Source organism: Trichechus manatus, unplaced genomic scaffold (genome assembly GCF_000243295.1).
Source record: "Trichechus manatus latirostris isolate Lorelei unplaced genomic scaffold, TriManLat1.0 scaffold00326, whole genome shotgun sequence".
NCBI lineage: Eukaryota > Metazoa > Chordata > Mammalia > Sirenia > Trichechidae > Trichechus > Trichechus manatus.
The window spans coordinates 390179-402470 of NW_004444262.1; the positions used below are offsets into that span (position 1 = coordinate 390179).

The 12292-nt window shown below is 37.5% G+C and overlaps 1 protein-coding gene across 1 annotated transcript in view; it reads left to right on the forward strand.

Annotated features, from left to right (window-relative positions):
- RELN (reelin) overlaps positions 1-12292 on the forward strand; it is a 551032-nt gene that overhangs the window by 208285 nt on the left and 330455 nt on the right. The window contains exon 6 of the mRNA XM_004390724.1: positions 9933-10003. Within this exon, the coding sequence (XP_004390781.1) occupies positions 9933-10003 (71 nt within the window). The remainder of the gene's footprint in view (positions 1-9932; positions 10004-12292) is intronic.

The following is a 12292-nucleotide window of genomic DNA, read 5'->3' on the forward strand; positions in this document are numbered from 1 at the left end:
TATGAGGTCCCCCTGTCTCTCTGCTCACTTCTCTCTTTTATATCTCAGGAGATTGCCTCAGAACACAATCCAACCTTGTCTGCTGAGTCCTGCCTTACTAACACAACTGCCACCCATCCTCTCTCATTAACATCATAGAGGCAAGATTTACAACATATAGGAAAATCACACAATACTAGGAATCATGGCCCAGCCAAATTGGTACACACATTTTTTTGGGGACATAATTCAGTCCGTGACACCCTGGTCTCAAGTCAGACTATCTCAATTCAAGCCAATCTCAGAAATTATCAGTTGGATTTCCATTCCTGAAATCTCTTATCATGCAATAAAAATATCAAATTGGTTATGAAAATAAAACACAAATGCATACTTTAAGAACATTGTCTATGAAAATAAATACTTAGTGTAAAATCTACATTGTGAATATTCTTGTAGGAAGGATTTTTCTGTATGGGCTGAATCAAATGATGGTTGTACAGAAAATGCCTTTTTTCTTGTAGTAAGTTTAGTTTTTTTTTTCTTGCCCAAAGACCTTCAAACTACATTCAAAGTTGGAGTTATTTCTTTGCAAAATTCCCATTACTGATTCAGTATGCAGGAATGCCTCTGAAAATCTTTGAATGATAAATGTTGGGTAAGGAAGATTGTCCGTGGCATCTTCTTCAGTGATGTCTTGCTCACTTTTTAATGGAGGTTAAACCCTTATTATAAACAGTAATCTTTCTTTTCAATAATTTCTTTTAAATTTTCTGTAAAAGTGCTTAAATATCAGTGTTTGTAATTCAGCCCAGAACTTTGACTATATGCCAACTAGTTCTCTCCTTGAAAAGATAAAAGCATCCTTTGTTTGCATTCAAAATGTATTTCATGTGTCAGTAGAGCTCGTTCTTAAAATTTGAAAGAGAGGCAATGCCTTTCAAAAATTATTGCCAAGTCCAGAGACATATGGATTCACAGAGTGTTATCGTACATTTACACAATTGATTCCTTTTTAACATGATTAATGGACTGTAGTGTTAACCTTTTCACGGTGGGTTGCAGGGCTTAGCCTTGGTGGATTTAGAGGCATCAGCATTGGTTTGGTGTTGGCTAAAGTTGTTGGGTAGTCATGAATATGAGGTTTTTTTTTTTTTTGCTTACCAGTTGTTTGTATCTATAATAGAAATAGGAATGGCTGAAATAAGAGAGGCAAGGGTTGGAAATCGAGTTGACACAGTTAGGGAATGTCTGTATTAGAGGTATGGAAGTATGCTGTGCCATCCCTGGAGAAGGTGTCTAACACTAGAGGTTCTGGGAAGGTTTTAAAAAGGTAAGAGATTCTTGGATGAATTTTATAGGATGAGTAGAAGAATTTTGGCAAGAGTCTTCTATGCACAGGGAACAGCACATGAGGAATCTTAGGAGCATAAAACAAAATCATGCATTCTGGAACTGTGAGGATTACTGAATGGCTCGGCTGTCCAGCATGTGGGAGATGAGACTGGACAAGTTGGCAGGAGCCAGATCCCAAAGAACTTTCCATGCCTTCCAGAGAATTTAATAGAAGAATCCTTTAAATGATAAGAGGCACAGAAGGACTCGAAGCAGTTTTAGAAAGAAATTTGACTCAGTGTGGAAGTTGGATTGGCATAAGGGTGAATCTGGAGATGGGAATTCCAATCAACAGAGTATTGTAATTTTTCAGGTGGTAAATGATTAAGTCCTGAATTAAAACAGTTACTGTGGAGCTCTGGTGGCACAGTGGTTAAAAGCTGGGCTGCTAAATAAAAGGTCGGCAGTTTGAATCCACCAGCTGCTCCTTGGAAACCCTATGGGGCAGTTCTGCTGTCCTGTAGGTTTGCTATGAGTCGGAATTGACTTGATGGCAATGGGTTTATGGAGATGGAGAAGAAGGGTAAATTTTAGAAAGAGCTAATAGATAATAGTGAAGAACTTGTGATTAATGACAGAACTCATCTTTGACTTGACTCCTTTTTTGACTCGAATAACTAGAATAAAGTTGGTGTCTTAACATGAGCTGTACTAGAGTTATATATTTTCTATATGCAAAACACATTCTATACACACACACAAACAAACACGCTCATAATTACACATTAAAATAAAAATATAAGCTCTCATGTGGTGGTATGAGTCGGCGCCAGTGTGCCACTACTGACACACATGCCACGCTGTTTTGAGAAGCTTCTCTGTCAGTGCTGACTGCACCCAGTATGTCTCTCTGTGTGTGCATATGCTCAAATGCATACACTTAATTTGAACCACAGATCATGGCGTTTTAGAACTTGAACTTTGGATGTCATCTGTCACTCTCCATTTTTTAGAAATAAGGAAATTAACCAGAGATTAAATTACTTCCCCCAAATCATAGAACTAGTTGGTTTTATTTTGTTTGAAAACCATACCATACATCTCAATTTACCATAGTTAGCTTTGCTGAATCACTTAGAAGGAAGCTAAGTTACTGTTAACTGTTAATATATTTACACTATTTGAATGGTCTTATTCATATGTTCTTTCTCTTGCTAATGAAAATTATACTTTCATTAGAAACAGGGTTAAGCAATCTATTTGGGGATCTTCAAGAAAACGTTGACTTTACTATTCCTGGATAATGAACATAAATGTTGAAACTTGTATTTTTGAGAAGGAGAAAATATTTATACATTTGACAGAAGGAATAAAATGCCATAGCTGAGAAATAAAAAAATGTAATTGTAAAAAGAATGAGAGCAGTAAAGCTTTGAAAATAAAAGCATTGTGAAAACATACACAAACTTACTCATTTTGCAAATGGCCTAAACACAGTTTTTGAGTTGAGGGTTTAACATAAAAATAATTCCTCCCGGAAGTTATTCATTATTCCTTTTTATGTAGTTTGAAGTATTTGGGTTTTTTTTTTTCTTATTTTAATAAACGTTGAGCTGTATTCCCAACCTAATGAGAAACCACTGCCCCCCTTCAAAAAAAAACACTACCATTGAGTTGATTCCAACTCATAGAGACCCTATAGGACAGTAGAACTGTCCCATAGGGTTTCCAAGGCTGTAAATATTTGTTGAAGCGGACTGCCACATCTTTCCCCTGCGGAGCTAAGTTCGAATCTCCGACCTTTTGGTTAGCAGTTGAATGCTTTAACCACTGTACTACTGGGGCATCTTACCTAATTAGAAAGTATCCTAATTTGCTCATGAAAAAAAAAGGACAAGTATTTTTGCAAGTGGATTGATGCCTTTGAAGATCAAATTTACCAAACTCAGACCACCTCTCTTTTTTCCCCATGTTCCACCATACTTAGTAACATTTCCTGGAGGGTGGCTTGGCACAAGTATGCTGATAATACACTAGATTAACATTATAATGCAGATTAATAAGTACCCTTCCAGCTGTAAATGGACAAGACATAATAACATATCAGACCTCATTGATAAAGCAATAGAGAAGGGTGGGAAAAGTAACTCACCACTGTAGCTAAAGCCCGTTTTCCTAGGTTTAAAATGAAATACCTGTTATGATTCTTCATGGACTCTATGAGTAAATTGGAGCCCTGGTGGTGAAGTGGTTAAGAGCTATGACTGCTAACCAAGAAGCTGGCAGTTTGAATCCACCAGCTACTCCTTGGAAACCCAATGAGGGCAGTTCTGCTCCGTCCTATAGGGTCGCTTTGAGTAGGAATCAATGGGTTTGGTTTTTTATGAGTAAATTGCTTCATGAAATAAAGAAGTGATGCACTTGGGAATTGAGGCACTGTGACAACTACATACTGAAAGCTGCTTTTTATTCCTTTTTTGGAAATTGGGTGGCAATGTTGCACATTGGAAGCAAATTGTAAACTGAAAAAAACTAAGTATTTTTTATTCCCTCATATGTTCAAGGCACTATGACAGATGTCTTATGGGGGATAATTAATTTTTATTTAATGATTCCTATCATTCCAGAACCCTGGTGGCCCAGTGGTTAGGCACTCAGCTGCTAACCCAAAGGTTGGTGGTTCAAACCCACTAGCCATCTGTGAGAGAAAGCTGTGGCAGTCTGCTTCTGTAAAGATTACAGCCTTGGAAACACTATGGGACAGTTCTACTCTGACCTACAGGGTCACTGTGAGTCAGAATTGACTCAGTGGCAGTGGGTTTGGTTTTTGGATTTCATCAGTCTAGAAGCTTGAACTCTGTTTAGTTTGAGAAACCTGTAAGTATCTGAAGAGTGAATATCTTTAAATAATAGTTGTTATTACTCTCAAGTTATGGGTAAGAAATATAAAGCCTACAGTGATTAAAGAAGTTGTCCAAAGTCATATACTTTGTAAACGGCAGTTTACTGCATGGAAATACTGGTCTTCCTGATTGCAGAGACTGTGAGCTTCACCATTGTGCCATGCCACAGTCCATACATAATTCCTCAATACTCGGGCAGGCAGTTAGGCACTTGCTCTAGGAGCCCAGTTAACATTAGAATGTGGCGTGTTCTTTTGAAATCATAATAATAAAGACTATTTCAAGCACTGAATATGGTGATCCAAAGAATGTTCTTCTTTTGGGAGAATCTATAGAGCTCTCCAAATGGTAGGTTATAGTTGCCCAAAGGGATTTTAAAATAGCTTATTTAATAGAGACTCTTGTTGGCAAGCTTGCACTAGAGATCTGTTCATCTCCCAAGAAGATAAGTACCTATTATGGGGTTGTTTAATAAATTTGGTCTACTCCCCAGAACAGTGAACAATAAGTATATTTTCTGAACTGTTCTAAAAAATTGATAATTATGGAAAATTAAGTGAAAATGGTACCAACAGAATTATTAACACTACAAATTTGATGGCCCTCTCCCCCAAAGAGAGCTATAAATTACATAAAATAACAATTTTGAAAATGAATAAAGCCTGTCACCTTATACCACAGCTGTATCTTCTTATAAGAAAATTATATTGTGGGTTAAAAATTAGAGGACATGACCTCTAGAATCTGAGTTAGTATGCTTTTATCAATTTTTTAAATATAATTCCCAGAAGATTTGAAATAAATGCTGTGAGTCTGTGGGTAAACTATGAATTGTTTCATAGCTTGCTACTACTGACATAACTACACCCCGGGGAGGGGCAGACATCTCATGGGGCAAAGCGATGGAGCTTATGTTCTTGCTGGTCACCTGGGCCTCTGCTCTTCCTTTTGCCCAAAATAAGAAGCTAATGTGCAGGCTGCTTAAAATTACTAACCATGTAGCTACTGTAGGGTTTGGGCATTTTTATAATAAGATATTATCTGAGGGATTTAAAGGTTTGTAAAGAAAGTGGAGCATATAGTGATTATCTTTCAGCAGGCGTATGTGTACTGAGTACCCCTACAGGATTTGAGCCGTGGTGTGGCTTAGAATAGCGTCTAGTGCTCCTGTGTTTGGTGGAGAGCAGAAGAGATGTGAAGGGCACTGTTGGAGGAAATGGGACACAGAGTTGAAGGGGGGGGGGCTTGCAATGAGCTAATTAGAAGTCAAGGAACTCATAGAGCATTTTGGGAGAAAGGATCAAGAGAAATGGTATTTTTAGGGCAAACTTCATGGAGTTGGCTGGTCAAATGGTCAGGGTTCCAACCAGAAACAGAAAAGAAGTTTGTCCAAAAAGAGGTTCAATAAAAGAGCTCAGCTATGGGTTGAAGGGTTGGAGTAGAGAACAAGAGCCAGAGGAGGTGTAACTTTAAAGACTAGGCCGAGAGAGCAGGCTCTCCCTCTGAAAAGAGATGAAAGCCACTAGGCCAAGGAAGAATTTGATGTAATGGTAAAAAGCAAGGATTCTACACTCAGACTGCCTGGGTGTGAATCCTGGCTTTACTGCCACTTGTGTGGCCTCAGGCAAATCACGTAATAGCTCTGTGCTCCAGGAAAATGGGGATAATAGCATCTACCTCACAGGAGTGTTGCCGGAATTAACTGGATTAATTTATGTAAAGTTCATACAGTAGTACCTAACCAAACTTGTTGCCATCAAGTCAATTCTGACTCATAGTGACTCTATAGGACAGAGTAGAATTATCCCATAAGGTTTCCAAGGCTCTGATCTTTACGGAAGCAGACTGTCAAACATCTTTCTCCCTTGGAGTGACTGGTGGGTCGAATCACCAACGTTTCTGTTAGCAGCTGATCACTTAACCACGGTGCCACCAGGACTCCTTCAACAGTGACTAACCAAAACCAAACCCGTTGCCATCAAGTCTATCCTGACTCACAGCGACGTCATAGGACAGAGTAGAACTGCCTGATAGGGTTCCCAAGGCTGTAATCTTTATGGAAGCAGACTGCCACATCTTTCTCCTGCAAAGCAGCTGGTGGATTTGAACCCCCAACCTTTTGGTTAGTAGCCGAGAGCTTAACCACTGCACCACCAGAGTTCCTTCAACAGTGTCTAGCAGGAAGTATATTCAATTCATAATAGGTATTATAATAATAATAACCATGATTATTATTAATATTACTTCACTTTTCACCCATCAAAGGACTTCAGATAATGACAGTTGTATACATGGTGCGCCTCAAGTCAATGTTTAGCTGCTGAGCCCTTAAATACTTAGAACATATAAAGCCCAGGTACTTTGGTTGAACTGACTGATGCCTGGAACACTGCCCACTACTCTTCCTTCTCTTGAGTGCTGTGGTCTACACCTCTAGTACATGTCTGTGGACCACATTTTGTAAGAATACAAGGCTTGGAACCAAAGACCTGGAATCAGGCCCTGTCTATCATTAACAGACTGAGCAACCTGCAGCAGATTAATACCTCCCTGGCCTCAGTTTCCTCATTCTATAATGTAAGAGTTAAACTTGTTCAGTGGTTTTCAAACTGTGCTCTATAAAACCCTAAGAGTTTCAGAGACGGTGCAGGAAGATCTGGGGAGTGGGTGGTGGGGAACATGCTGGATGAAGATTGGGAACCCAACATGGCAAATGCTAGAGCTGCTGTGTTTTACGTATTGGAATTTCATAATATTTGTTTGAAGAATAAGTACCACTGTTAGAGAAATGTTGGACTACATAATCTTAAAAGTGTCTTTAGATTCAGTTATTCTACAGTTCCTGTCTTAGGGTGGGTTCTCTAGAGAAGCAAAACCAGTAAAGCGTGTAAATATATATAGAGAGATTTATATCAAGGAAATGGCTCATGCTGTTGTAGAGGCTGGAACGACCCAAGTCCATGGGTCAGGATAGAGGCATCCCCTGATTCCTGTAGCTGCAGGGGCTGGTGAACCAAAGATTAGCAGGCTGGAGAGTAGAGTTGTTGCTCACAGGCTGTGAAGATTGACGAATCCCAAGATCAGCAGACAAGACCACAGGTAAGCTGCTAGCTCAAGTCCCAAGAACCAGAGGTCAGATGAACAGGCGCCAGATGCAGGATCCAGAGCGAGCAAAAACCCATGAGCCTTGCCAGAGTGTCCACTCACATTTGATGCAGGCCACATGCCCAAAGAAACTCCCTTTCAGCTGATTGGCTACTCACAGTAGATCCCATCATGGAGATGATCACATTATATCAGATCTCATCATGGAAGTGATCACAACATCATACCACTGCCAAACCACTGAGAATCATGGTCCAGCAAAGTTGACACACAACCTTAACCATCACAGTTCCCCAGAAATTTATGAAATTTATTCATTGAACCAAAGTAGCAGGAGTAAGAATATGAGTGAAAACAGCAAGTCCTAAATATGTGGAAACCAAGTAGTCAGGAAAACCATGTGGATTATGCACAAGGTGATGTGCAGTGATTAAGATGTCTCAGTATCTCTGATATCCAGAGAAAAGAAAAAACCTTTGTTACATGAATTTAATGTAGATACTTCAGCCTCATTATTGTGTGCATGTGGAACATAGAGTGTCTCAATCATAATTAAGTTTGTGGACCAAGAAGGTGCTTTATGATAAGAATATTACATACTTACCATCAGAAGACAACTAAAATGAACAATTATTTAAACACTGTTGTAGGACTTCTCTTTACAGTTGGTGATTTCAGAAAATATAACCCTTTCAAAGCAAATGTCAAATTAAAATTCTACATTTGTAGTTATTGTGTAAGGTGGGAACCTGTCAGAGAAGGAAAACTCAAATATTTTCCACTAAAACAAGTGATAGAAAAGTGGTAAGACTGCGCCCTGACAAAGGCAGAAAACTTGTGAGACTCAGAAGAACAAGGCAGTCCCGTTGAGTTCTGGCTGACACAGATTTCCCTGTATTTAGGTAGATAAAGTTACTATGTTCCCTCTAGACATAAAACCTATAGCTCATTAGTGAGTCTGTAGCTGGACAATGAATAAGGAAGACTGAAGAAGAACTGATGCCTTTGAATTATGGGGTTGGTGAAGAATATTGAATATACCGTGGACTGCCAAAAGAATGAACAAATCTGTCTTGGAAGAAGTACAGCCAGAATGCTCCTTAGAAGCAAGGATGGTGATACTTGGTCATTTTTAGCTTGACGGAAGCAAAGGAAAACCTACGTGAACTTACAGAATGATAGCATCTGTTTACCTGTAATTTCAATAGTGATTAATTTAAAAGAGGAAGGGCTGACTCCCCTTGTAGACTTCATATATGGTGTGAGTTGATGGCTGCTTGATGATTTTTTTTTTCTCCAATTATATCTCCCTTGCACCATTTAAAACTTATATCGTTGTACCATTTTTTGGTATGTGTTAAAGTATAATATTTTCATGGTTTCACTGCTGAAATATGCTAGCTTGGAGCAACATCAACCACTAATACTTGAGCATGGCTTAGTTTGTCAGATTACTTTCAGAGAGTTGGATCCTGGGGAACTGGGACTAGGGGACAATAGCATTTGATGGGGGATGGAAATCAGAAACGTCTGGGACACAGGGGGAAGGTACACAGATATGGGAGCAGAATCTTTGGAGGTCAGGAGGCCGCACTGAGCAAAGGAGATGGTGACAGTGGGAAAAACTGGGGCCAAACTGCCCTCTGGAGATCCAGTGCAACACCTTGTACATGATGCGTCTCCAGTAAATGATAGCTGAATCAAATTAGCTTTTTTTTTTTTTTATCCTGAGGATGGTTTTGGCTAAAACTAGAGACTTAATATTTTCAGTTACTAAATTTTTTTGTATGACTTCTTTTCTAAAATCAAGCTTCTTAAGAAACCTTGATTTTTCTGTTTGAAATTGTTTTAAATAATACGTTTTGTGCCAGAAAAAAAAAATCCATTTTAAGGGAAAACACTTCATATGGAAAGCATAAATAATTCTTCCTTTAATAAGACAGTTCCTGTTATAACCATTGAATAACACATCTGCTGCAAAGGTGTTATTTTTTCACAATCCATGTGCACAGCTCTGATTAGAGGAGGTAAAAGATGCACATCTCCTTCAAATGGTGAATTAGACCTGGTGGGGAAAGGGTGTATTTTATTATGACAGATTTTGTTATTATGAAAGCCCTGAATAGATCTCTTTTTTGAAAATACTTTTTAAAAATGTAATTCTCTGTCTCAACTCTCTTTGTGATGAATGACTGTTGATTTCAGAAATAAAGTACCTGAAAGGCATCTTTCTCCAGTACTAATATTTTTATTGCTCCACATAACACTTTATATCAAGGTCCCCTGAAGAAAAAATTTTAAGAAGCGTCTTTTCCATACTTTTTCTTCCATTTAGGCTTTGCTCACACCTGCTATTTTTGGCATAAGCCTAGACATGTCACAATACCTTCATTAAGTGAAACCAGAAGATAATTCTAAACCCAGGTGCCTTGGTTTAAACCTTGACTCTATTGTTCATTTACCTCATTGTTCAGATGTACTTCATTTTAAAAAATAATATTCACACAATAAAGTTGAAGAATAAGATTATTAAAAAGCTTTAAAAATACATTTTTTAAGATATCAAACCTATTACAAGATGTGGATTAACCGTCTTCTATTCATTTCCAGGGCGACAGCAACACACAGAGGCCAGGTTATTTTCAAAGACGCTTTAGCCCAGCAGTTGTGTGAACAAGGAGGTAAGAGTTCCGTTTTACTGTTATTGATGTGTTGATTGTGTCAGAATTATTCACGGTAGATCTTACTGTTTTATGTTCTGACTGAGCATTTCATTAGTATTTCAGGTAGTCCCTAACTTACGATGGAGTTCTGTTCCAACAACTCTGTCCTAAGTCGATCCTCACATAAGTTGAATACCTCATTTTTTTTTTTTTAAGATTTCATTATTATTGCCTTTTACTATCAGTATCTTTATAAATTCTGTCTTTATCTGTCTTTGGGGGTTGGTATGAGAGTAATAACATCACTAAATTGTGCACTACAGCCATGTATGTAGTAATGATAAGATGTACAAGAAGCAACAACAAAACAACAGATGACCGTCAGTGCTGCTCACTGTAACTCAAACATGGCTTCAGACGGGGACTACCTGTACTTGGTCATGATGCTTTAAAAATGGTATGATTGACCCCTTAATGTTACTAGTAATTAATAAAGGTTTGTAGACTTTTACAAATACTGTGAACAAAACTAACCAAGAGAAAATTTATCCTATTTTAAATTTTTTTTTTCTAATGAATTACCTTTAGTTATACTGGAAATATAAACCCTAGTAGTAATTTAGTATTCTACAAAAGCACACCTGCTTAATTTACCACTTAAATTTCTTTTCAACTTTATTGAAAATGTTTCTGTTTATTGCTTTTAATATTTGATCATTTTATACATAAACACGTGTTGGGTATCTATATGCTTGTTTCCACTGTGTGCCCTATTATTTTCAGACTTGTGGGTAGGAACTGCATCATTTGAAATTTAAACTTTGTATTATATTAGATATGACAGGGGCTTGATAACATTAAGTGACATCGCTACTGACACTGTCTCATACATACCCAGACCCTTGTCCATCTGTACCGAATTTTCACAAATGAGTGCACACGTGTGCACATGTGCACACACGCAGACCATGCACACACACACACAATGAAAGGTGAAAGCCAGAATCCTTACCTCCAGATTTGTTTCCCCTGCCCCTTGAACTTTCACTTGATTTTGTTTGTATCTCCATTTACCACTACAGAGTTTACCTATAACCTACTACAACAGTGGTAGATGCTGCCCTCAAGAGACTGAGCTTCTCAAATATAGATTATACCTTAGTGATCTTTGGTTCTCCAGTGCCTAGAATATAACAGCCATCCAAAAAAAAGTCAGTAGACTTGTATAGAAGCTTGTCTCAACCATGCATGTATGTTTGACTTAAGCATCTTGAAGACTAATACATATGAAGCCAATCTTTGTGAGTTCCATGACATTTTCACTGATCATCATATACATATTACCAGTTTTTGTTTAGAATTATGTTTTTGGGGAACTTATTAACTTAAGAATCACATAATTGAACATAAAGGAAATTTCTACTAATTATCTTTCTGCTAAAGAATATGTAGTGGGTTTATGAGGAAAATAGAGAAAAATTATAATGGTTTTTAAAAGGTCTAAGAAAATAATATTTATAATTAATTGTAATATATACATCATCAATATGGCTTTATCTAAATAATGTGATACTTGATGATTATTACTGGCACGCTTCTAATTGTTTACATCCATAGCTTTTGAATCAGAAAACCCCATTGTAGTTTCAAGAGCGTTATCAGTACTCTTGGGTTAAACAAACTTTTCTTTTGTGACCTTTGAGAAAGCTAATATTAAAATATGATAGCCTTGTAGGTAGGCACAAAAATTCTATTGTAATGTAAATCTTTTTCCAGACTATGAAAATGTTCACATTACTGAAAATACTGGAACATCATATAGCAGTGAACATTAGCATCCTGAAAAATGCATAGCGTCAGAAAAAGATGTATCTAATTTTATTAACCCTCATCATTGCTTAAAATCTGATTTCTTATAAGCCTTAGCTTTTTGTGTCTTCTAATATAAATGAATGGTTGGAACTGGGTTCATTTAAATTGAAAAGAAAAATCCAAAAAAAAAAAAAAAAAAAGATGGAAAGAAACCTCAACCAATGAGAAAAAAAAAAAGTGCCTTATATAGTAGCAGTGTACATGAACGTGATTTACATGACGGTAGAAGTGGGTGTTACAAAAAATACAGCCCAGGACCAATAGGAAACATTGAGCTTTTCAATAGCACCTAATCAACTAAAACCATATCAATTCATCCAAGACAGGGTTGAAAAAGAATACTAACGAGAGTGATATCTTTGTGCTGTTAGGAAATAATAAGGGAAATAATTGGTGCTATAAAATATATTTTCATTTTGGCCGCTTCTACTTTTA